General features: G+C 44.8%; 1 protein-coding gene across 1 annotated transcript in view; it reads left to right on the forward strand.

The window, feature by feature from the left end:
• Positions 1-27903, forward strand: part of LOC115823849 (uncharacterized) — a 664236-nt gene that overhangs the window by 54037 nt on the left and 582296 nt on the right. The window contains 2 exon segments of the mRNA XM_030787872.1: positions 18546-19328; positions 19330-19470. Coding sequence (XP_030643732.1) covers positions 18546-19328; positions 19330-19470 — 924 coding nt within the window.

Genomic DNA, 27903 nt, shown 5'->3' on the forward strand with positions numbered 1-27903 from the left:
GCTTATACTGATGGCTTCATGTGAGTGTTTTTCTCTCTAAAGTGTGGAGCCTTATGTGCGTAGGCAGCGGGAACAGGAGATGACTGGAATGCAGGGTCTGATTGGTGGTTTAAAAGAGCATGTATCCAGTCTCCAGTCGACCTCTGACCTGATTGTGCAGAGAATGCACACCCAGGAGAAACAGCATGCTGAGGTAGTGTATATGAACACACACTCACACACACATACACGTACAACCTCACACACAGGTACACACTCTCTCTCTCTCTTTCTATCCTCTATCTCCATCACACAAACACACACACAAACACACACACACACACACACAAACACACACACACATCCATATCTTCCTCACACACGTGTCTGTTAAATTATTGTGGAAACAGTGACATTATTGTGGATTCAGACCATTGTTTTAAACTACACCTCTCACAGAACACCTCGAGACTGAAGCTGGAGCTGTGTGATCGTCTGTTTAAGTTCCTTTCCTCAAGTGTCAGTCACCTGAATGTGGTACTGCGCTCAGACCTCCAGGAGGAACTGGAGAACCTGGAGAAGAGAATACTGGAGCGGCTTGGGCGGGACAGAGGAGAGCAGAGAACAGACGTCTGGAGAACTGTGGGAGAAAGTCTTGGGCAGGAAGGAGCGGGAGCCGTCACCATACAGGTGAGCAGCGGGGGTGGACCATACACCACTCACTTCGGTCATATTCACATTGTGCTGGGTGCTTTAAAATACAGCGTATAATGTGATGTATTTAACATTTTAGAACTGTGTGGATGTGTTTAAACTTGTTTCACACAAGGCCTCTTGGAAGTGCGTATGTGTGTGAATGTGTGTTATTCTGATGGATTGTCGTCCACTGTTTTCTAGGTTGGACTGTCCTATTGTACACTGGTGACAATGTCCCGTATTAAAAGGAGTGTGGGTAGTTTTGAATTATTGTCTGTTTAAATAGCACTTGAACTGTTTGTTTTAGGACATGGAGAAGATTGTTCAGAGAGCCCTGAGTTTGTACAGAGCCGACGGGATCGGGATGGCGGACTACGCTTTGGAATCTGCAGGTCCAACCTCTCCTCCGATTTAATCACTGCTAATGAACGCGTGCTTAACATGGACTTTGGTACATTTCAGAACTGAGATTTATGTGTGTGTGTGTAAACAGGTGCGAGTGTGATAAACACGCGTTGTTCAGAGACATATCAGACCAGGGCAGCGTACTTAAGCCTGTTTGGGTTCCCTGTGTTCTACTGGTCAGAGAGCCCTCGTGTGGTTATACAGGTAAAACATCACTTATAGCTCAGCACAAATACTGTCAGACAGCCAACGCAAACAGTCCATTTAAACAAGGACACACCCTGACAATCCCTCCATGTTTCAAACAAGAGATTTTAAATATGTTGTTTGTTTGACACACAGCCTGAGGTGTACCCTGGAAAATGCTGGGCTTTCCGTGGTTCCGAGGGATTCGTAGGGATTTCTCTCTCCTACCCGATCCACATCACTCACGTGACTCTGGAACATCTGCCCAGAGTCCTGTCCCTGACTGGACAGATCGACAACGCTCCACGGGACTTTGCTGTTTATGTGAGTGAACGTGTAAAGACAGAGAAACATTACTCGAGTCGTAGGTCAGAGTTCTGTCATACTCATCTTCTTAAAGGTTTATATCAGTATTTATGTGTGGTATTTCACACAGCTACATAATGAAGCATTTCAACAGTAGCTCCACTGCTAAGAAAGACTGATATATACTATAGTAGTGAGATGTCATTCATAAATGCTGTGTTTGTGTTATCACAGGGTATGTCCAGTGTGAATGAAGCAGGAAATCTTCTAGGAAAGTTCAGTTACGATCAGGAGGGAGAGTCAGTTCAGACATTCAAACTGCCAGTGAGTGACAGCTACAGACCTTATAATAAACATCCATACAAATATACACAGGAACATACACACCTTCAGTACTGACATAATTTGACACAACATTCTCTGCAGTCAGTTTAGACAGGGGAGATGTAAATGAGTTATCAATATAAATGTTCCTTTTATGTATCAGTGAACTGCCTCATGTAACAAACCAAAGCACTTACAGACATGCTACAATGAATTACAACTCACCCTGCCAACTGTTTCTCAATTTTAATCTCTCTCTCTCTCTCTCTCTCTCTGTCTGTGTCTCTCAGAAGTCTCCGGAGCAGAGGATTTACAGGGTGGTGGAACTCCGTATCCTAAACAACTGGGGTCACCCTGAGTACACCTGCGTGTACCGTTTTCGAGTTCACGGGGAACCACTGTCTGTGTGAATCTGAGGCAGTGGACAGAGGATGTGGGTCGTCATGGTATTTTTCTTTATGTGAAAAAGAGGAAACAGAAAAATCTTACTATAAGCGTAAATAAACCTCCTCAGTTTTGTTTTACATGCTTCCTCAAGGCCTCTAGTGTTCTTTTACATTCTATTTCTTCTGGATTATTCCTTTTCTGTTATGCTGGTGTAACGACTATGATGATATAAGGTAGTCTGGTGTGTGTGTGTGTGTGTGTGTGTGTGTGTGTGTGTGTGTGTGTGTGTGTAGGTTTGTGTGAGGCGTGTGTATGTCAGTATGGGGATTTGTGTTCCTTTAAGTGTCAGGGCTCTTTTCTCATTGGTCTATAAGTATAAACATATGTGACCATCTGAATAACTCAACTCTGAATAATTCTAATAAATCCTTTTTCTACAATGGCTGTAAAACACTTAAGCAGTAGAGATACAGCCCATCAGAAGTGTCTGATTAGAATGTGTAGCTTTTGTGCAGCCATAGGTCAAAGTGGCATTAAAATTGGAATTAAAAAGGTCTTTAAAAGCATTGAATTGAATTTGCCGATACCTGCAGATACCAGCATTTTCCTAGAATTCCCGTAAGCACTAGAGCAGTTGTTACCTATTGTAATAAAAGGAAATATAGCCCCTTCCTCACCTGTCCTTTGTTAACTTGTAATACACACACCTCACCCCACATGGGGCATATTCATTTGTCCTTTGACTCATACTGATGTAGGCATGGTACAGCTTCCAAAAATGCACAGAGCCCCTAGACGTTACTGTGTGTGAACTTTTTTTTACTGACAGCATAAATTTATAAGTAAATGAAGGGAAATCAGAGCTTTCTGAGTTTGTCCAAACTATATGATGGAGAACACTGGGCAGATTTTTGCCAACTCTGAATGGTATTGTTAAAATACTATGAGATTAGGCATACAGTTCAACACTGTCACCTGCCCTCATCAGCACAGATGAACCAGTGTGTTAGTTGACTTAGTGGGGCAGTTCAGCTCAAATTTTCATAAGAATTGTGCATTTTTTGATAAAAGCATCAAATTCGGTAGCAAAGCTCACAAAGGGGGTCTGAGCCCATCAAGTAACAGTAGCAGAACTGTACATTTTATAATAATTACATCAAAACGGATCCTCCCAGTGATGTGCTGCATTTTGATGAGTGGTGCAACAGGCAGAGAGATCCAATCCCACAGTTTCAGTACTGGGCCACTGTTATGGAGCTAGAGCTGTCTCTTCTGATCTGTGTACAGTCTCTATGATTGGGCTCTTTCAATATGTTCCTTGATGCCTTGACTGAGTTCACTCCCTGGTTTTTATCCCTCGATCATACACATTATGTTAGATGGATCCCAGCGCATTTGAGGGACATGGCTGAGCTTACTACAAAACATCCACAAGTTTACAGGGCGTTTTTAGCTGGCAAGTTCATTGTGCAGAAGACAAACAGAGTGTTCTCTGCAACTCCCACTGATCAAGCACACGAGCAGAATAATGCCTGTGTGAAAGGAGAGGGGGGAGCGGTCAGCTTGGTAGATAATCCTGGTGAACCACGTTGATGGATGGTTGCTGGGCCTGAAGTGGCTGGTGTAATCCAAGAGATTAAGGAGGTACCATCAGAATGGACCTAAGCACGCAACCAGGCATCACCATGATCAAACCTCAAGTGTGCAAGAGATGTCACATGTAGCTGAAACTACTGAAAGGTTCACAGTTTTGCTTTATGACAGGACCAGTGCATGTCTACTTGTTAACACAGCCAGAAGAAGGCTTTTTTTCAAAAAGGCACAGTGTTTGTCAAATTCCACCATCTGGTTCAACTGCCGTTTTTAATAGTTTCTTCCCCCATTTTAAATGCATCCAAGCGACACTAGGACCCAGCGGAAAAACATGATACGAGGGTTTGCTCACAGAGGCGGTCGACCTTTGGATTTAATGCAGGGCTGGCAAACGTACGGCACGCGGGGCAGAACCGGCCCGCGAGATGAAATTTGCCAGATGTGAGAAGTTATGACATTAACTGCAATCTATTTATTTGACCACCGGGGCGCACTGTTTCAGTGAGAGTAGCGGATACAACACAATATTCTTTTGCCGCCGTCTGACCCAAAGCCCCAAAATGTCTTTGTCAAAAAGAAGAAAAGTGGACACAGAATGTAGAACATTTCAAGAAAAATGGACCAGCTCCTATTTATTCACACAGGTCAGTGGGAAACCTGTGTGCTTGGTGTGTAAGCAGCAAGTTGCAGTGCTAATATTCGGCGCCACTATGAGACTCATCATAGTGAACAATATGACAGCTTGCAAGGACAACTGAGAGGAGAAAAGATCAATGAAATGTTAGCGGGTCTGAGAAAACAGCAGTCTGTTTTTACCCATAGCCGAGAGATTAGTGATGCGGCGGTCAAAGCCAGCTACCTTATTGTTAACGAAATAGCATTAGCATCCAAGCCATATTGTGAGGGCCACTTGGTGAAAACATGCATGCTGACGGCTGCAGAAATTGTGTGCCCTGAGAAGCGACAAGCTTTTGCCAACATTAGCCTGACGAGGAATACCGGGCAGACAGGATTTCAGACCTTTCCGCAGATTCGGACCGCCAAATAAAGCACAAAGTTAAGTCATTTGTTGCATTTGCATTTGCAATTGATGAGAGCACTGACAGTACAGATGTTGCTCAACTGGCCCTATTCATTCGCCATACTCATTAAATAAAATAAAAATCCACTGTGATCTGTAAGTTGTAATGCACATGTGTAAATGATGAACTGATGCATAATACTGTTTAAATTGCAGTTCTTGTATTCAAATTTCAGATTTTTCATAATATGGGTTGTAAAGGGATAGTTCAATAAATGTGAACATCTTAATAATATATTAATACTTCTTTGCACTAAAACAAAGACATGGATTTAGAGTTCTAGATATTTATAGATTATTATGCGATTATTTTACTGGTCCGGCCCACTTAAGATCAAATTGTGCTATATGTGGCCCCTGAAGTAAAATGAGTTTGACGCCCCTGATTTAATGTTTTCTTTGCTCCACGAAACGATTGATAATATTTTATTTCGAGGGATTAATTTGATTGCTGAATGTACGTAGCCTGACGACTGTCAGCAAAGCTTGTGATATGCTGGGTAAACAACCTCATATAGCAAGCGTGTGGCTGTCTGTGGCTGAGAGTCAGTAACTCTTTGCAAAAGGTACAGAGCGTTTAATAGCAACATTGACCATGATGTCGGCTGACAGCGTTTACTTTCACATCTGCAAAGTTTTACTAAGTTTGGTTTTTGTGACGTAGCAGAGGAGTTCATCGGCCCCACAGCTGCACGGTTTGATTGACAGCCGCCACAGCCTCTTGATGGCCGCCCTCAACGCTCTCTTCTCAGCCATTGGATGAAAGCAAGACTTTTCAAAAACTGGGCTTTGTTGCATTTTTACAGCTTTTGACGTAGCAATAGATTAGAAACTATGTAGCAACAGTATAAGCGGCTCATGTGCCGGCCGGGTAAAAGAAAGCATCCATTTATTCTTATTTCTGACCGTTAAAAACCAAACGACCAACGAAAATGCGGGACATTATCTCAATATGAGGGATGCAGGACAAAGGGTAAAGGAGTTTTTTTAAAGGTTTACAGGGTACAGGAGTTTTTGTTGTTGTTCCTCGCTTGTTTGTTTGGAATGTTTCTCGTCAGTACGAGGACGCGCCCCGTTTTCAAAACACCCACTCAGAATCTAAGGTTGAGTCCTGTCCAGTCAGTTTTATGTGAGTGAACGGCGTATCTAGGAGACGCAAATCACAAAACGATTACAGAAGTTGGACTCCGTATTCTGTTGAAAGTGCGCATTTTGAACATGGCTTGAAAAAGAACACTTGAGTTTTCGAACGGACCGCGGAATGGAGAGGCTAGTGCGCCGGGAATATCCAATTATTCCAACGCCGAGTCCGAACGAAAACAAAGAACTGGTGTCCCCGTTAAATGCATTTTTAAGAAGATATCTGAGCAGCAGTAAACGTTCATGGAGAATATTATTCGGCGGTTGGACAGGATGGAGTCAGACATCAAAGAGGCGCAAGAGGAGTCTTCCCCCCCTAAAAAGAAGACGAGCGGGAAATAACTCTGTTTCGGTAAATTTATTTCTGTAGCCTGCTAGCTTTTGTCTTCGACTGCCGCACACTCTGATACGTTCGCATTTGTTCATCTGCTTTATCCCTTAATGTGGTTGAATTGAACTTTTGTACTAATTTTGCTTCTACAGGAAGCTGTGCGGAGAATGCAAAATGCTGAAAACATGCAGAGATATGATCCACAGACAAGGTAACACAACGTGTTGTTGGTAGGCTATATCATGGCGATTGTTTCATAACAGCACCTGGAATTCTAAACGAACTTTTAATCAGTCTTCCTTTCTTCTCCACTTTTTTTCTCTCTAGCATCCTGCAAGACCTATTGAGATTACTGGAACGAGTTACAGGATGAACCAAGAAGAGAATCTGGAGAACAAAGAGGGGGCAGGATCGCCACCCGAACGAGGCAAAGGAGGAGAAGAGTAAGTCAAAACATAATCATTTCCCAAGTAGTTCTTCGACTTTTCCCTCCATTTGCTATTTTCAGTGATCTAATTCCTGTTTTTACTGTGTTCTGCAGCTGCACAAGGCCAGAGTCAGTGTTCTTGAAACTGAGGAAGAGGCTGCCACATGGAAGACTGTGTAGCGGACTCAAACACAAGGCCAACGGTTGTGTTGGTGCCACATATTTAATAATTTAATAAAGGCTTGAAAATACACACAGATATATTTTATAAACTCGATCAATGGCTGCACAAGTGCTTAGCATAGAGCTAACACGGAGAATCTCATCATAGTAGTGAATTTGTTCGATACCCGTGACCAGCAACACGTGGAGCACTATGTATTTCGCCACTGCCACCTACTGGGCGCCAATGAACTTGCTGGTAATAAAGAACAAGAACTGTACGAAGTATATATACATATGGGCTGTCGACTCCAAACTCATCTGCTGAACTGAAAGAAAGACGGATTTCATAATGTCTCACTGTGCTACAACTGCATCAGTAGATATCATTTCTGAAGAGGAGGACGCCATCTTGGATGGAAGGCCAGCGTGGGTCCTAGCACAGACTTGTCTGCACTGTGTGGGGTGCTACAGAATAGACTGGACAAAGAGCAAAACTATGTTGTGTATCACCATGCACGAGTTGGTGCGGATAGATTTGCAATGGAGAGCACAGAAGCTGGGTTGCTCTTGGCAATGCTCAACATTTAGTGTTTCATTTATGTTCCCAAAAAGCATTTATATTATATACTATGATATTATAGTATATTCTTTCTAATGTATTATATTCTTTGTTGTACATTGATATATATATATATATATGTCAATATGCCTTATAATTTATATTATACTGTATTTTCTTTATTTATAATAAAATTTGTGTAATTCATTTTTGTTTAAGTTAAGTTTAAGTGATTGCATACACACTGTGAACAGTGAACATGTCCTCTGCATTTAACCCAGCCAACACACCAGTAATGAACAGATGCAGGAGCAGTGGGCAGCCTTCCTGGTGAGCGCCCACGGAGCATTGGGGTTAAGTGTCTTGCTCAAGGGCACACAGCCGTGGATGTTGGGCCTGGGAATCGAACCTCCAGTCACAAGCCTGATTCTCTAACCTTTAGACCATGGCTGGCCTAACTGATCCCTAATCCTTGGTCACTAATCCTTGAACTAACTGATCCTCTGTCAGTGGTGTGTCTCTAATGAAGATAAACTAACTGATGCTTTGATGTGTGTCTCCTGGGAATTGAACCAGCAACCCTCCAGTCACAAGCCCAGTTCTAACCTTTAAACTAAGGCTGACCATCTACCTATGAACATACAACACCACCACCAGTTATAATAATATTAATAATAATAATAACAACAACAATAATATTTATAATATGAACCATATGAAATCATGTCGGGGGGGCGAGGGGCACAATAGACCAATGGGGAACGGTTTTAGAGGAGGGGCAAGGTATTGCTCCACCAATCCAAAGTAAGACTTTTGACCAATTGCAGGATACCTGGTGGCCCGAGGTGTGAAGTGCAAATGTTCCCTTGCAAGCACCCCCAAGGGATTATTCACCATGGCAACTATGGGCTCTAGGCAGACCCCCAAACCTGGCACATATTCAGGAGTATTCTATGCTGCGGAGTATCCGGGAATATACAGGAGTATTCCAGTGCGGATACACCTCTTTTCATGCAGTGGAAGTGCACTCACTGTTTATTTGGACATGATCACTACTTACTGAAACAATTATATTACATCAGAGCAAGCATTTTGATTACACGATCAGCTTATCCTCCGTCTTGACTGAAGAGAGAACTGGGAAGGGGGCGTGGCTTCTAGCCCCTCTTGAGTAATCTGATTGGTGTATTCAAAAATCCTTGCTGTAACGTCCCACGAAGGCAAGCAACCATTATCTAAACCGCTTATCCTGATTAGGGTCGCGGGGGGTGCTGGAGCCTATCCCAGGCAGGGAAACACCCTGGACAGGTCTCCAGTCCATCGCAGGGCAGACACACACACTCACACCTAAGGGCAATTTTAGTGTCTCCAATTCACCTAACCTGCATGTCTTTGGACTGTGGGAGGAAACCGGAGCTCCCGGAGGAAACCCACGCAGACACGGGGAGAACCTGCAAACTCCACACAGAAAGGACCCGGCCGGGAACCGAACCCGAAACCTTCTTGCTGTGAGGCAACAGCTACCCACTGCGCCACCGTACCGGCAAGCAACCAAAACCCGCTAATTTCGTTCTACAGTTAAAAGGCAGCTTTACGGTTACAGCCTACAGTTGGCCTTAGTTCACAGGAAAAAAAAAAGTTTGCTCTGGTAAGGTACTTGGAAGATAATTATCGGGCTGTTCTTCCCATTTCTCGTATAAAAAATTTCGATTTCGACAAAACTACCAAGTACTGGGTGTTTGGACCACGGAGCCTATTACCGACGCCAGATTTTGCTACTGGTAAACTGTTCATTGCATTAAGTGTATAACATATCTTACTTTAGCTTACTCGACGCTGCCTGATTGTGTAAAAAAGTCAGATGAGGGAAAATTCGGAATTGCAGGAAATATAGTCGGAATTGCAAGAAATATAGTCGGGATTCTGAGAAATAAAGTCGGAATTGCGAAAAAGAGGGTCGCAATAAAGCAAAACAATTTTGTAATGTGGCGGGAACGGGCTTCCGTAGTTCTATGGTTGAGACTTTGCGTCTGTTTGTTAAATTCAGATCAGGCGACGAGTCCGATGAGAATTGTTAACTTGAGGTAAAAATCTACATTTTCTACGTTAGTTCTTCTAAGTGAAGACTTTTGAAATCCAGATCCTGTAAAGTAATTCTTTTAGAAAAGCTGCTCACGAAAAGTTCTCTCTCATTGATCAACCAGTAAATAGTTAGAATGGGACGTAATCCATGCCAAAACGAAAACGGTGAAATGAAAGTTCAAACCCCGGTTTGACATTTCTTTTTCAAAACCTGTGCGCACATATCCTGCGATTTAATTTTCGACATGAACGCGCTGTATCTGCTAAAATGAAAATGCAAAGCAGCATTGCGTTTTCGTTTCCCACTTTGCCTTTTCATTTTCGAGTTCGCCTATATGCAAATATATGTTAAGGAGAAATGGGCGTTACCGAAGACACGGACAATATCTCCAAGCCTGTCTAAAATGACTTCGACTCTGAGTAAAACGAAGTCTTCATCCTGACAATTCGCTAACTTAGCTCACTCGCCGTCTCTGAGAATGCATCCGCCATTGTTACCTCTATTAGGCTTTCGGGCACTTTCGCGGTCACGTGTCTTCCACTATTAAGGTCCGTGTCTTCGGTAACGTCCAGTTCTCCTTAACATATATTTGCATATAGGCCAACTCGAAAATGAAAAGGCAAAGTGGGAAACGAAAACGCAATGCTGATTTGCCTTTGCATTTTCATTTTGGCAGATACAGCGCGTTCATGTCGAAAATTAAATCGCAAACTGGGATTTTGCCATAGGATTATCAGCTTTGTCTTTTCGTTTCCATTTTGTCCGATTTGTACCGCCAAATCTGTTCAAAGGAAAAGACTAACAAACGAAATGACAAAAAGATAATTTTATTTTTGTCAGAAAAGACTCGCGTTTGTCTTGAAAATGAAAATAAAAATCGAGTTATGTAATTTCATTTTTAATTTTGGCAGGATATGTGCGCACAGGTATTGAAAAAGAAATGTCAAACCTGGGTTTGAACTTTCATTTTACCGTTTTCATTTTTATTTTAATTTTGGCATGGATAACCTCCCATAAGTTAGCAAGTGTGCTGATAAATTAATTTATACATGATGTAACATTTAGCCTGGCATTTAATGTCTTGGTTCAAACTAATCTTATCTTAGAGGAGTACTTTGTCTTAACCTCATTTTCCTCTACCTCTGTTCTGCTGTATCATGTATCTGTCTTATTCTGATAGGAAATGCGTGTAAATAAAGAGCAGTTTTGCATGAGAGTGTGTATACTCTTGATTAATTTGATGATTATCTTAATTAGGGTGTATGCATTTACTCACACGGTTCTTTGCGATTCTAATAATTATAATAATCGGGATGCGTGTAATTAGTCAGGAGAAAAGTGACAAGATGGCCACTGATGAAACGGAGATGTCGTCCACGTCTGTGGGGCAGTCATGTGGAGTTCTTCCTGAATCACATGACACAGGTAGGAAACATTCGGCTGTTTTACTGAGTGTCCTCCTTCTGTGTTCTGGTCCTCTCTGTGCTTGTGTAGGTTGGTAGGTTGGCGTGTGTGTGTACAGTTTGTGTGTTTGTGTTGTAGAGCTGCTGAAGACAGGCTTCTTGAAAGAGGAGATCTCACAGTCAAACGGTTACACCCGAGGAAGAGACTCGTCCAACAGACCTAGCATCAAATACACTGAGGAGGAGAAACCCATAGACAAAGACTGTCTGTGTAGGGCAAGATCTCTTGGACTGATCCTGTAGTCTCTCTCTCTCTCTCTCTCTCTCTCTCTCTCTCTTTGTCTTTCTGCATGTAAAGGGTGCAGTTGTTAAAAGCAGAAGTCAAACACTCCCCAGTTTCTACAACATCATAATGTTTTTGACTGATGCATGTTTGGTAGATATTTGGTTTTGAAGCACTCTCAGGAAGACTGAAAATGTTTTTCATCATCAGCTGCTGAAAATGAAAAGTAAAAACGGGCACGAAAGAGTTAAATGTCAGTGTGAATGCTGAACTGTGTCTCTATACTGATGGTCCCATACCCAGATAGTATTGGGTCTTATCAGACTGTGAGGACTGCCCTTTTAGGATGAGTAAAGTCTGGTGTTGTTATTTAGAGTGTCTTTTAGGAAGACTGAAATCTAATGTAGTTATTTAGAGTGTATTTTAGTCTGACTGAAGTCTATTGTTGTTATTTAGAGTGTATTTTAGTCTGACTGAAGTCTATTGTTGTTATTTAGAGTGTATATTAGTCTGACTGAAGTCTATTGTTGTTGTTATTTAGAGTGTATTTTAGTCTGACTGAAGTTTATTGTTGTTATTTATATTTTTCTCCTTATTTCCCCAGACTGTGAGGATTGCCAGTCTTTCTTCCTTGGTAAATGTGAGGTGCATGGCCCCCCCACGTTCATCCCCGACACCCCCGTGCCCATAGGGGTCACGGAAAGAGCCAGACGCACCCTTCCCTCAGGACTAGAGGTCAGGAGGTCAAACATCCCAAACGCAGAGCAGGGCGTGTTTAACCAGGGTGACACTATACCCAGAGGGACACACTTTGGCCCCTATGAAGACCAGATGTCTGACAGAGAAGACACCAAGGACAGTGGATACTCCTGGGTGGTGAGTGAACCTGTTAATTAATGATATAAGAAGGTTTTCAGTTGGCATTTACTGGGGCTCTGTGCAGTGAAGCCAAATTCCTATTTCATTGCATTTACCGATGCTCTGTGTCATCAGCCGCTGGTAGGAGCTTCAACAAATTATTTTACACTCATTTCAATTCAGAGAGCCTCACGCTCTATCAGACCTCTGACATAAACCTGGAATTGGTCATAATATGTGCAGTGAAAGACTGTATACATAACAAATCAACATTTATGAAGGAAAAACCTCTTTTCCTTAGCTCTACAAACGTCAGCAGTGTGAAGATCGTGTTGATGTGAAGAGAGAGAATTTTTCCAACTGGATGAGGTGAGATACTGAGCACAGAGATCACTCCTGTTCCTTATTTTTCACATATTTATGTTAAATGTACAGACAGTGTACATTCATACGCTCAGAGGTAAAACCTAACTGTGTTTTGTATCAGAGGTAACTATATCTCTGAGGAAACCTTGCTGTCCAGTATTTTGGTGTTCAGACATTCTCTGGAATCAAACTTACAACCTTCCAGATACTGGTCTGTTTTCTCTTTACCGCTGACTGAGTGACACCCCCTCACATTCACTGTTCTCACAGACCAGATGAGACCAGAATTTATACAAACACCAATCAGCATGGAGATCCTCTGATCACATGGGTTTTCATATTTGATGCATGTATTTCAGTAAACCTCTGTGTCTGTGGTATCAAAATTAACTCATAACGAGCCAACGGCTTTGGGATTCAAATATGTAGCATCAGATGAGATCCATCCATCCATCCATTTTCTCCCGCTTATCCGGGACCGGGTCGCGGTGGCAGCAGGCTGAGGAGGGTCGCCCAGACATCCCTTCCCCGGCTACATCCACCAGCTCCTCCTGGGGGATCCCAAGGCGTTCCCAGGCCAGCCGAGATATATATTTCTCCCAACGTGTCCTGGGTCTTCCCCGGGGTCTCCTCCCAGTTGGTCGCGCCCGGAACACCTCCATAGGGAAGCGCCCAGGAGGCATCCTGACGAGATGCCCGAACCACCTCAACTGACTCCTTTCAATGCGGAGGAGCAGCGGCTCTACTCCAAGCTCCTCCCGGGTGTCCGAGCTCCTCATCCTATCCCTAAGGGTGCGCCCAGCCACCCTGCGGAGGAAGCTCATTTCCGCCTCTTGTATCCGCGATCTCATTCTTTCGGTCACTACCCAGAGTTCGTGACCATAGGTGAGGGTTGGAACAAAGATCGACTGGTAAATTGAGAGCCTTGCCTTCTGACTCAGCTCCTTCTTCACCACGACGGTCCGGTACAACGACCGCATGACTGCCGCCGCCTCCCCGATCCGCCTGTCGATCTCCCGCTCCATTTTACCCTCACTCGTGAACAAGACCCCAAGATACTTGAACTCCTCCACCTGAGGCAGGAACTCAGTCCCAACTCGGAGGGGGCAAGCCACCTTTTTCCGGCATAGGACCATGGCCTCGGACTTGGAGGTGCTGATCCTCATCCCGACCGCTTCACACTCGGCTGCAAACCGCCCCAATGCGTGCTGGAGGTCACAGTTTGATGAGGCCAACAGAACCACATCATCTGCAAAAAGCAGAGACGCAATCCTAAGGCCACCGTACTGGACACCCTCCTCACCCCGACTGCGCCTTGAGATCCTGTCCATGAAAATTAAGAACAAGATCGGAGACAAGGTACAGCCCTGGCGGAGTCCAACACTCACTGGGAATGAGCTTGACTTTGTGCCGAGAATACGGACACAGCTCTCACTGCGGCTGTACAGGGACCGAATGGCTCGCAGCAGCGAACCTGGCACCCCATACTCCCGCAGTACCCCCCACAGGACACCCCGGGGGACACGATCGTAAGCCTTCTCCAGGTCCACAAAACACATGTAGACTGGATTGGCAAATTCCCATGATCCCTCCAGTATCCGTGCGAGGGTGAACAGCTGGTCCGTTGTTCCACGGTCAGGACGGAATCCACATTGTTCCTCCTGTATCCGAGGTTCGACAATCGGCCGCAGTCTCCTTTCCAATACCCTAGAGTAGGCTTTCCCAGGGAGGCTGAGTAGTGTGATACCCCGATAGTTGGAGCACACTCTCCGGTCCCCTTTTTTAAAAATGGGGACCACCACCCCCGTCTGCCACTCCACAGGCACTGTCCCTGACTCCCACGCGACGTTGAAGAGGCGTGTCAGCCATGACAGCCCAACAACATCCAAAGCCTTCAGCATTTCAGGGCGGATCTCATCCACCCCTGGCGCCTTGCCACTGTGGAGTTTTCTAACTGCCTCAGTGACCTCTGCCAGAGAGATGGGTGACGACCCTCCTGAATCTTCTGGCCCTGCCTCCTCTATGGAGGGCGTGTCAGTCGGATTTAGGAGCTCCTCAAAGTGTTCCTTCCACCGTCCGACCACATCCTCAGTTGAGGTCAGGACCTCCCCGTCCCTGCTGAGAACAGCCTGGACGAGGCCCTGCCTGCCCTTCCTGAGTCGCCTGACGGTTTGCCAGAACCTCTTTGAGGCCAAGCGAAAGTCCTTTTCCATGGCCTCCCCAAACTACTCCCATACCCGAGTTTTTGCTTCCATGACAGCCGTCGCTGCTGCCCTTTTGGCATGCCGGTACCTCTCAGCCAATTCCGGAGTCCCCCGTGCTAGCCAAGCCCGGAAGGCCTCCTTCTTCAGCCTGACGGCTTCCCTCACCGGTGGCGTCCACCACCGGGTCCTTGGGTTGCCGCCACGACAGGCACCAACGACCATCTGGCCACAGCTCAAAGCTGCCGCTTCAACAATGGAGGCTCTGAACAGGGTCCATTCAGACTCCATGTCCCCAGCCTCCCTCGGGATCAGGGAGAAGCTCCGCCGGAGGTGTGAGTTGAAGATCTTCCGTACAGGGTCCTCAGCCAGCCGTTCCCAGTTCACCCTCACTATGCGCTTGGGTTTACCAGGTCTGTCTGGCAGCCTCCCCCACCATCTGATCCAACTCACCACCAGGTGGTGATCAGTTGACAACTCTGCCCCTCTCTTCACCCGAGTGTCCAGCACATACGGCCGCAGGTCTGATGAGACAACTACAAAGTCGATCATCGACCATTGGCCTAAGGAGCTCTGGTACCAGGTACACTTATGAGCTACCTTATGCTCGAACATGGTGTTCGTTATGGACAATCCATGACTCGCACAGAAGTCCAATAACAAAGCACCACTCGGGTTCAGATTAGGTAGGCCGTTCCTCCCAATCACTCCCCTCCAAGTCTCTCCATCATTGCCAACGTGAGCATTGAAGTCTCCCAGAAGAACTACAGAGTCCCCAGATGGTGTCTTCACTAGGACACTTTCCAGTGTATCTAGGAAGGCTGGGTACTCTGAGCTGCCGTTCGGCGCGTACGCCGTCACGACAGTCAGAGATTTTCCCCCGCAACCCGAAGGCGCAGTGAGGCGACCCTTTCGTTCACCGGGACAAACTCCAACACGGCGGCGCTCAGTCGGGGGCTAACAAGTAATCCCACACCTGCCCGCCGCCTCTCGCCCCAGGCAACTCCAGAGAAGGACAGAGTCCAGCCCCCATCCAGGAGTTTGGTTCCAGAGCCAAGGCCGTGCGTAGAAGTGAGCCCAACTATATCTAGTTGGTATTGCTCCACCTCCCGCACTAGTCCCGGCTCCTTCCCCGCCAGAGAGGTGACATTCCACGTACCAAAAGCCAGTTTCTGCACCGTAATTCCAGTCCGCTGGGGCCCTCGCCCCATCCTGCCACCCGCGTGGCATCGCACCCAGCCCCTGTTTCTCCCCTCGCAGGTGGTGGGCCCACGAGAGGGATCAGATGAGATGACATACATAAAACAATTCTTGTTATTTCCTCATGCATGAAACTGGGTGCACTAATGAATGAAAGAGTGATATTTAATACATTAAATGTGAACATAAATAATTGCATCTACAACTGAAAGACAAAAATAGTCAGGCGTAATGTTTAGTTAATTATTTTTCCATTTTACGTGGTTTATTTTGAGTTTATTCAGTAACATACTCAGTCATTGATTAATTTACCAATTATTTGTCCCAGTCCCAAAGTTTCTCATATCATCAGTGTGTCAGTGAAAAGTGAATTATCCTGAGTAAGACTGTGTCAGACCCTCAGACCTCAGGATTGGAGCTTTCACATTCTCTGTATCACACAGTAATCAGCTCTTAGTACAGGGGGTGTGAAACCTCTTCATTAAATCCACACACAGTGTAAAACAAAAATAAGATGTTTAAAAGAGAAAGAAAAATAGTAGAATGGCGAAGATCTCCATACCCCTAAATGGCATGTCCCACCCAATGACATTCTGACCAGTTCACATATCTGCTAAGCTTTACACAGCTTCACATGGTGCTTTTGAGTATGCTGTGTGTTACTGCCCAAACTGTAAGACTTTTCTGTTTGTCCTGTACAGTAATCGCTGTAACTAAATACATTCATGGATTTTATTCGCAGACTAACAGTAAAACATGTCTAACGTTACGGGTGGCAACAGGTGCTAATAGGTCTACAGCACAAATGAGTAACTATATGTCCATGACCGAAGAAGGGCAGATCTTAACAAACTGTGCTAATGACTAATACATAATAGTGAGTAATAATAAAGAGATGAGTCACATTGAGATCATCTCATTAAATCGGTCTCCATTTTGCTGAAATGTTGCATAATCTCACATGTTTCCTTGCACACTGATACACCTGGTGCATCTTATGTGCCATTATCAGCATGACACTGAAGGATCCTGAACCATGTCCTCCATTAAGCAGGCTGCATAACCAAACCTTCATCACAAAATGAAATGTTTCAGCTGTCAACAATTCTTCAGTGTCGCTAATGAGGATACTGATTCAGTTCAGAAAAGCTGGGAGTAAGGACAACATATGGACGTGGGCATTTTGGGCATAAACACTAAGCTCTGATTGGTCCAAGGAGGACAGTTTATCCTTTGGTGCCAGAGGCACTGGGCATTTTTGCCAGTGATGAGGAGTGTTTGGTGTGAAGAGCGCTCAGATACATGTCACATCCACTACCACTTTATGGCACCTGCCAGCTCCCAGGCGTCTCCATGGGAACGTAACAGGGGTGGAGACCTGTGCTGTTTCCCGGATTCACTCATCAATGCTGAACAGAGCGCTGAGTGAGATGGTGGGGAGTGTACACTTGTCTGTTTGACCCTCACAGGACACAAACCCACATGATCTCGTGACAACAACCCAACCAGCTAGTGTTACTGCTGGGATTCCTCCTCTATTAGAGCATTCCAATTGTGTTAGTCTGTTCCAAATCTGTTCATCTTTCCTGGCACCTGTTCATTGTAAAATTTGGTTCAGTCATGTGTTATTTGCATATGTGTCTAATGAGTGTTAAAAGAGTTTTGTTTAATAAGAGGCAGTGAGCGTCCCCTTACATCAGAGTCAAAACTCCATTTAGAGACGTGACTTTAATTTTATCCTTAACTTATCCATGACTTCACTTATCCATCCATTCCTCTTCTCATTTTCTGCCTTAACTTGGTTTTCTCTTGTGCAATGTAAACCTCTTTATCTGCCTCATGTCTCACTCTTGACCTTTTCCCTCATCACTCTCTCTCTCTTTCTCTCTAAGGTATGTGAACTGTGCCCGTAATGATGAAGAGCAGAATCTGGTGGCTCTTCAGTACAAAGGGGGGGTTCTGTTCCGCAGCTGTAGACCCATCGCTGCTGGAGAGGAGCTGCTGGTCTGGTGTGGAGAAGAATATACCAAGGACCAGGACGACCCAGCGGACTGCCACTGGGACAAGACATTTTCCCCTGAGCAACGTAACATGATTTTTTTCCCCCCTATTTTCCCACTCAATTCCCTGCATTTGTTTTCGTTTGTTTTTGTTTTTGTTTTTTTAAGAGAATGGTTTAGTTGTACTTTAAATTGATGCTGAGGTTAATGTCAGTTTGGTCTTTTAATGTTGTTTATAGATTTTTGTCCAGGTTGTGATGTGGTTTTCTGGTCCTGTTGTGGACATGTCCCTCTCTTTGTTTAGGCCACATTTCCTTGCAAAACCTCATTGAGACATGGCATCCTGAAGAGTCCCTGAGTTTACTAAAGACCAGAGAGATTAAATCAGAAGTGCCACTGAGCCCACAACAGTTATCCTCTGATATTACATTCATTTCAGCACAATCCACTGTCAACACGAAAAGAATGCGCTCTTCGTTTGGAAAGAGCTCCCCTGTCAGAAGAGCCCTAACACCTAAACAGAGAGTGACAGGGAAGAACACAACACACTCTTCACGCAGGAAGAGCCTCAGAAGACACCAGCGCATTCACACGGGGGAGAAGTCAAACCACTGCTCCCAGTGTGGGAAGAGCTTCAGTCAGTCATCAAGTCTTAGAACACACCAGCGCATTCACACAGGGGAAAAGCCATACTACTGCTCCCAGTGTGGGAAGAGCTTCAGTTGGTCATCAAGTCTTAGAACACACCAGCGCATTCACACAGGGGACAGGCCATACCACTGCTCCCAATGTGGGAAGAGCTTCAGTCAGTCATCAAGTCTTAGAACACACCAGCGCATTCACACAGGGGAAAAGCCATACCACTGCTCCCAGTGTGGGAAAGGCTTCAGTCGGTCATCAAGTCTTAGTACACACCAGCGCATTCACACGGGGGAGAGGACATACCACTGCTCTCAGTGTGGGAAGAGCTTCAGTGATTCATCAAGTCTTCAATCACACGAGCGCATTCACACGGGGGAAAAGCCATACTACTGCTCCCAGTGTGTGAAGAACTTCAGTAAGTATTCAGGTCTTGTGAGACACCAGCGCATTCACACAGGGGAAAAGCCATACCACTGCTCCCAGTGTGGGAAGAGCTTCAGTGATGCATCAAATCTTAAAACACACCAGCGCATTCACACGGGGGAAAAGCCATACCACTGCTCCAAGTGTGGGAAGAGCTTCAGTGATGCATCAGGTCTTAGAAGACACCAGCGCATTCACACGGGGGAGAGGCCGTACCACTGCTCCCAGTGTGGGAAGAGTTTCAGTCGATCATCAAGTCTTAGAACACACCAGCGCCTTCACACGGGAGAGACCATACCACTGCTCCCAGTGTAGAAAGAGCTTCAGTTGGTCATCAAGTCTTAGAACACACCAGCGCATTCACACAGGGGAAAAGCCATACCACTGCTCCCAGTGTAGGAAGAGCTTCAGCCAATCAGCTGACCTGAACAGGCACAGGTGTACACTGAGGACCGTTTGAGGTGTGTTGTGATTTTGGACCAGTGTGTTACCTGTTCAGTGGGAGTTTGGACCAGTATGTTTCCTGTTCAGTGGGAGTTTGGACCAGTGGGTTACCTGTTCAGTGTTAAGAGATACGTACACATGTCATGTCATTGTTCCTCAGGTTACATTAGAATGACAGAGGATTCATTCATGTCACTGTTACTACTAAATAATAAGTTTATTGTTCATGAGTTAATGATAGTGCTTTGATTAAACAGTTAGTGATAGACTTAGGTCAGTTAAAAAAAATAATACATAGCAAAAGCAAAAAGCAGAACTATTTTCCACGATGCATTTATGTCTGCTGATAATAAATGTAGATTTGAAGCACGTGAGCGAATATGAATAACTGTCAGCTCTTGTTTTTATGACCAAACTTCAATATTAAATCTTAGGTTCTGGCCACTGTTCATTCTGCATCTGGGATTGTGATTCCATTCTTTCTCTCTCTCTCTCTCTCTCTCTCTCTCTCTCTCCTCTCACTCTTTCTTTCCCCCTCTCTCTGTGTAGCATTTACTGAGGTTGATGTATCCGTAAACCTTAGAACCAGTGTTTTTAATCTCGCCTGGCTACATCCCTTGGCTTTGTGTTGTTTTAAGCTGGGGTGTGTTTTGGGGTTTTGATTCGGGGTTCATTAAGTGCTTCCTCTTGTACCATTTGAGTGAACAGTTCACAGCCCTCTTCTGTTCACGCGTTCAGCACTGAAGGCTCACACTCCCAGGATGAGCCGTCTACCAATAGGATCTTTGGCTTTGGCCGTGGACTAAGCTCTCTGGCCCTGTGTGCCTGTCCGTTTACCAGCCCAGTCCCCTCTTTGTCCCTCCTCTCCCAACTATAACTTAACAGGACCCCTGTGGATATTCACCTAATAAACACAAACCTCTACCAACTCCAGTTAGTTTGTCTTCATTAGAGACACACCACTGACAGAGGATCAGTTAGTTTTTGTTCATTAGAGACACACCACTGACAAAGCATCACAAGGCTCCTATGGAGGGAGGAGCTGTTTGCACCACAGAACCTGTGGACAATCCAGGTAAAGTAAGACATGTCCATCAGCCCATGTTAAAAATCCTGATCCAAATGGGCTCACCTGACAACGTTTCACCCTGTATCTAATGTCAGTCAGTCCCTGATCACCCTGTATCTAATGTCAGTCAGTCCCTGGTCACCCTGTATCTAATGTCAGTCAGTCCCTGGTCACCCTGTATCTAATGTCAGTCAGTCCCTGATCACCCTGTATCTAATGTCAGTCAGTCCCTGGTCACCCTGTATCTAATGTCAGTCAGTCCCTGGTCACCCTGTATGTAATGTCAGTCAGTTCCTGGTGACTCTGTATCTAATGTCAGTTAGTCCCTGGTCATCCTTTATCTAATGTCAGTCAGTCCCTGGTCACTCTGTATCTAATGTCAGTCAGTTCCTGGTTACTCTGTATCTAATGTCAGTCAGTTGCTGGTCACTCTGTATCTAATGTCAGTCAGTCCCTGGTCACCCTGTATCTAATGTCAGTCAGTCCCTGATCACCCTGTATCTAATGTCAGTCAGTCCCTGGTCACCCTGTATCTAATGTCAGTCAGTCCCTGGTCACCCTGTATCTAATGTCAGTCAATCCTTGATCACCCTGTATCTAATGTCAGTCAGTCCCTGATCACCCTGTATCTAATGTCAGTCAGTCCCTGGTCACCTTGTATCTAATGTCAGTCAGTCCCTGGTCACCCTGTATGTAATGTCAGTCAGTTCCTGGTGACTCTGTATCTAATGTCAGTTAGTCCCTGGTCATCCTTTATCTAATGTCAGTCAGTCCCTGGTCACTCTGTATCTAATGTCAGTCAGTTCCTGGTTACTCTGTATCTAATGTCAGTCAGTTGCTGGTCACTCTGTATCTAATGTCAGTCAGTTCCTGGTCATCCTCACTAACTGCGTCACTAAAAGTCTCTGCACATTGTCAGGCAGACACTGCGCAGCTTTCAGAAAGAAAAGGACATTTGTTAACCTCAAGTGTTCCTTAGTAATTAACGTTGCTGTTGTGTAAACTCTCTCCCTCTTTTTCACCCTTCTTTATCTATTTCTATCACCCTCACTCTGCCTCTCTATCCCTATCCCCTTTGATCCCAGTTCTCCCTTTTATGGCCCAGGCCTCCCTGTGTGTAGGACCATTGCATACCAAAGCAGAAACCACTCGTGGTAACACCTAACAGATGCCAGGCTCGATGTTTTAGCGCAGCAGCCCCCAGACCATTTGGTCAAATGCTGATAAGGTTTAATTGCGAGGGAGACTAGATCACCTCGGGAGATTAGTTTTCCTGTGAGAATAGAATTCAGACCATGTCACAGGCCCCATCTGCATGGCTCCACTCGGGAACAAACTATGTAGAACAAAAGAATAATGAAACTAACCATACAATATTATCAGTTAAATGCGCATATCGAATCATAACTGTTCGTATACTCAAATGTTAAAACTTAAAAGTAACCAGGAGCCAAGTCATGAGCAGCTAATTGTATGACCATCGGTGTAACTGTGCGGTTTTTAATGGTAAAGAAACCATATTTGGTCTTGTTCGGGAGCATAAAATGCCATAGATTCGAGTATGCGGACGTAATTTTACTATTCTTTAATGGGAAAAAGTTATGTAAAACTATTTCAACCGAGCTCAAATTAATACTTCCCAAACTCTAAGGAGAGTCTCCTCCTTTCAGGCAGAGACACCCCCAAAAGGATAGCGGCACCCCCCGTCTGCAAATCAGAGAAAATGCCAGACTCTCCGCTATCCTGCAGTTCAGTTCAGCTGCACCAAAGTTCAGTTCAGCTGCGCTAAGGTTCTACGGGAGGTAATCCACGCCGTTTTGAGGGGCTCTTTTAGCTCCTACTTCAGGGTAGGTACTTCCGCAGCGCAATAGGAACCTTGTGACCTAGGCGTACAGCCATTGGTCCAGACGCACGATGATTGCAGCCGCCATTTTTAAAGATCCGTGCAAAATATAAAGTCTTAGAACGTATTACATTTAGTTTTTGATATTCATGTCTAAAAATGTCTTAAAATGTCTGGAATTGTAGGAGGGGAGGCATGGTTTTTATGTTTTATTTCACCGGTATTTTATATCTCTCTACAATGACCATTTCTGCAACGTCCAATGTATATTTGTACATTGAAGAGGTAGCGTACACTCCGCTTCGGTGGGTGCTTGTGTGTCCACTTGTGTGGCTGTGATCGGCATTTTAACCTAAAATAAGAATGTGTTTATCCAGCTTACGATTTGAGGGCTGCGGTGGGGAAAAAGGAAAAAAGAAACCAAAAAAAACCCCCCACGGTGCTGCGAGCAAGCGTCAGGCACAAGCGCTATGCTAGCACCCGAAAAGTACTATGCCTATCGAGTCATTCACTGCTACTGCGGTGGTAAATGCATAAATGCAGTGGGACATTTTTCCCGTTGGACTGGGTCTATCGCCATACAGTTTTATTTTCGTTAATGAGGCAGTTATATGTTATCTAATGTGCGCTCAATATTTCTGTCATTCAAATTCAATAAAACTGGTTAATTGTGTATACTGTAGTCTAGTTTGTCGATTTCTTTTGTCGCAGTAATGGTATTTTTAAGGTCTTAAAAGTAATTAAATTTGTACTTAAAAATGTGCAGATATCCATGGTTAGTCGTTAACAACGGCTCTTAGCTGCTGTACCGCCGGCCGGCTTACGTCACTTCAGCGTTCCTACTGGTGGTGCGAATGTAAACAGAAAAAAGGCCCTAGAACGTATGCAGTTCTAGGGGAAGCTCCCCAGGGCGTACTTCTTAGCAAATGAGACCCTAGAACTGTTCGGTCTGAAAGCGCCTAATGGCGGATGCATTCTCAGAGACGGCGAGTGAGCTAAGTTAGCGAATTGTCAGGATGAAGACTTCGTTTTACTCAGAGTCGAAGTCATTTTAGACAGGCTTGGAGATATTGTCCTTGTCATCTAAAAAACCAAAGATTCGACATTCAGGGGCTCTAAATTCAGCTGGTCACTTGTTATACAGAGTCAATTTGTCAACTGTCATGTTGTCAGAGGAGTGACTGTTGACATTCTTTACTTCCCTGATAATGCTGCCCATACCATAGTGATGGTCCATAAATCACAGTGCTACAGCTGATCAGGCCTCCATTCTTTTCAATTCCATGACACCTGTATATGTGTTCTATGAATTTACTGTAAAAGTATATTGCATGGAGTTTGCATGTTCTCCCCGTGTCTGCGTGGGTTTCCTCCGGGAGCTCCGGTTTCTTCCCACAGTCCAAAGACATGCAGGTTAGGCGAACTGGAGGAAACCTGTTGCACAGTTAATTTATTTCTTCCTTAATTAAATCCTTGTTAAACCTTTTTTTTTAATATGGTATTTTATTGTCAGGTCTTGTTGGCTTGTTTACTGACAAAAAGACAAAACAAAAAAAAAAAACAAAAAGTGAGAAAAAGACTCCTTTCTGATGAGCCATCCCTGACTGATCCTACTGCTGCCACTGTGCCCCCTCATGGACTTTGATAGTCTTTGAACCCAGAGCTGGCCTGTGTGACACCCTGTTTCACTGAACACAAACACAAAGAAAGGGATTCATGTCATTGGAAGTGAAATATCAACCTGTTTGCCTGCATTTGAAATGACTCTTAATATTGGCAGAATATAATGACAGGAACTTTCACTTTTTTTTTTACTTTGTTATTTTTAGTCGTGAAGGGAAACATTAAAATGTATTAAAATAGACTTTAGTTCTTCTTCTGTGACTTAACACACATACCCACCTCTCTGAGCTCCATCATATCCTGCAGCAGGTGGAGTACATGTGATGATGGCATGCCTTCTTTTACAGCTTTTTCAATGGACATTAAATATAAGTCCATTTGAGGCTATTTGTGGACAGAAGACAGATATCAGAGAGAGAGAGAGAGAAACTGGTCAGTGTTGATTTATACTGAACTGAATGAGATGTCAAATAGACATAATTTGAGTCTCTCACACATCAGTCACAGCGATAACCTAAAAGTGATTTACCTGCATTTTGCCATCGTTAGGCTCCTGGCCGACCGTGGTCAGGAGCGTGGAGAGGCACTGCAGGCTCAGTTCACTGAACCTCTCCACAAGCCTCTCCACACATTCCAAAATAGTCAGCTTGGCAACCATCTTCACTTTGAAGAGCTCACCAAGGAATCTCACATTCCCAATGGAGCTGCGACAAGCTTTCTCTTTAGCTTCTGCCAGCCCCTGTTTTGTCTGCTCCCCTGTAGCCTGCATGAGAGAGAGAGAGAGAGAGAGAGAAGTGCAATATGTCAGAAAGCTTCACAAAATATTCCAATAGTTCAAATACCTCAGTCTGCAAATACAGCATGCAGAATAGGTGATCGAGCAAAAAGACATGGAATTCAGTGCTGATGGGACATTTCCTGACACATCTAGGCATTTTTAATGAGGACTAAGGTGTATGTTTTCTCACTGTGTGATGGCTACCAATGCTGATGACTCTAACTGCCTGTGTACCTTATCAGATAAGAAGGTGTGCATCTCAACCTTCTCAAACTCTGCCTTACAGCGCCGAAGCAGGAGTCTACGGAAGGTCACAGTGCTGTAGGGCCTATCTGACATGGGCACTTCTATCTGCAGTACGAAAAAGACAAAAAAATGTGATGGGGAATATGCAGGACAGAGTCCAAGCACAGTCTACAGGAATGTTTCCTCTCTACAAATCATAAAAAACAACGGCAATAAGACAAAATGGACCACTGCTATAACTCAAAAATGTCTATGGGGCAAGGAGACGTATTTAAGCCCCAATTTAGTAAAAACTACAAATGTACTTCTTATACAAGAACACTTTACTTTAGCCAAGCAGTGGCACATGCTGGCATAGAGCGCAGTGAACCCAGGTTCTTCCACAGCCCTGCTGAAGACCATGTCCACCACACTCTGGAGCCTCTCCTCGCTGTTGATGGGGAGGTGGGCCATTTGCTCCACCAGCTTGTCCAATTTCTCCGGCACCATTTTGTTTAGGATGCCGCGGACCTTGCGGAGGACTTCCTGAACGGCCATGAAGAAACAAACAAAATTCAGATTGGAACTTTTGCCTGTTCAGCTGTAAGTCTGACACACTCTTACAGACACAGCTGTTAGTCACTGGTCACTGTGTGTTAGCGACCTCACCTGTGTCTCCTGGATCTCTGGATCCATATTGCCAGGCTGCCTCTTCCTGGCTGGCTTCCAGGCATTCTCTGCCTCTTTCAGCCGTATCTTTTCAACCGAAGATTTCTCGGCTATGATACTGAGCGGTTGTTTGTACTGCAGAGTAAATTCGCTAGACTGAGAGAGCGAGAGAGGAGAAAAACATGACACTCAAGCTGCTGTCCAATCACAACGACCAAGTCAACAGGTGATGGAAAGGCCTGAGCTGGCACTGATCTCATTATCTTTAAAAGTTACCAGACCACAACAAGCTGAACTAATGCTATCAACTGCTCTACAACAATAAAATATGCTTGTCTAAATATAAAGTTGTTACAAGATGTACAGGGTCTACTGACACTTTGCCTGTCACACAGACGCATATTGCTAATAAATGCCAAAGACAAAGAGAAAGAGAGCAGGTCTGTCTTTTTGTCCATTTCTGAAGTTTTATATCTCACCTCAGCTAACTGTCTCCCTAATTTCTCCTTAGGTAGCTCAGCCAAGTTGTGACTCTCCTCAGGTCCCTTGGAATTGACCTGGGAGTCCCCTGCACCACTCAGCAACTTCTCTGAAGCCTCATTCAACTCAGAAGAGTCACTGGCTGCAGTCTGTAGGAGTTTAGCAGATAGAGCTGGTGGGGCACAGTTTTCCTTGCAGGGAGAAGTGGTTTCCACAGCACTTGGAGCGGGTTCAGGTTCCAGGGCCTGAACAGAGCAGTGGGTGTCCTCCTCTCTGGGCAAAATCCAGTAATGCTGGACACACAAAAACAGAGGGATTCAAGCACAAGGCAAGGCAGCTGACATAAGCATCTCAATCTATATTCTTAAACCTAAATGTAATCCTAAATCCAGAATAAATACACTTTCTATACAAACTGTAGAACACATGCTACAATTGCAACTAACACCCCCATACACGCACTCACCAGTCTGAGTTCCATCACGTGACGTAGCATGATGCGTGTCTCCAATGGCACCTTCACGTCATTCGGAATTTTTGAAATGACGTGGAAACAGTAGTCCATCTGGGGCTGTCCATTGAGGTTCAACAGAGGTCACACAAGGTCATGGTTGGTTCTCCATTTTCATATCATCTCATATATTACAAATGACTTAACCAGGCAATGCCATTATTACCAAATCCGTTTAGACAAAGATACCATAAGGAATAATGTTTCTGCAATCAGCACATTACACCAAGCAATTTTCATCTTATGGTTAGAATGACTTTGACTTTAAGAGATTTAGGGCAGATAATGTGTCAGAAATGAACTCAAAGGAAAAATTCTTAAAGGTGCTTACCACAACTTCTGCACCATCTTTTCTGGATAATGAACGAAGAGAGATGCCAAACACCTAATATTTACCATCCCCCTCACACCTCTGTACTAGTCATAACTCAAAGGTCACTTACCTTCATTTTTGGGGTGTCCAGGTCTTTGCCAACAGCCGTTAACAAAGTGGAGAGACACACTGCACTCTCTTTACTAAGGCTCCGCAGCAGCTTCACCACGCATCCAAGCACCGCGCTCTCAGAAATCATGTTCATCTTAAACAGTTCGCTGATGAACCTGATGTTTCCGGTGGAGCGGCAGAGAGCTCTCTCTTTAGCTTTTGCGAGGTCCTTCTCAAGCTGCTCCTGCTCGTGTGCCTGAGTCAGGATGAGGGAGAGAAAGAGGAGCAGGGTGTCACAAACACTTACCATCATTCCAAATGGCTCAACACCATCCACAAAGTCTCAAAAAGTCATATCACTGAAGTCCCCCATTAAGTCTTGGACTTTTAACAAGGACTGAGCTCTACGTCTTAGCGTTCTTAAGGACGGGTACCGTTGTTGCCAAGTCCAGCTGCCTCTTCTTCTTCATCACGACCGGGTCGTGGACCTCGTCCCTTTCGAACTCCGCCTTGCATCGTCTCAGGAGGAGTCCGTGGAAAGTCACCGACCTCCCGGGCTGGTAGGCCACAGGTACTTCAAGCTGCAATATACAAAGACAGAATGAGAGACAGGAATATGCAGGACGGAGAACAAGTGTATGGTGGAGACAAATATGTTTGCTTTTTGCTTCAGAGAGTCTTGTTCCAGACGTGCTGGCGAAGGCACGGATCTGAACGACTCGGCCTGAATGCCGTTGGGTTCATGGTCCCACCTGGGCAGCAGCCAGTTATGCTGAACACAGAGATACACAGAGAGGTG

The sequence above is a fragment of the Chanos chanos genome, chromosome 11 (genome assembly GCF_902362185.1).
Source record: "Chanos chanos chromosome 11, fChaCha1.1, whole genome shotgun sequence".
In the NCBI taxonomy this organism is placed as follows: Eukaryota; Metazoa; Chordata; class Actinopteri; order Gonorynchiformes; family Chanidae; genus Chanos; species Chanos chanos.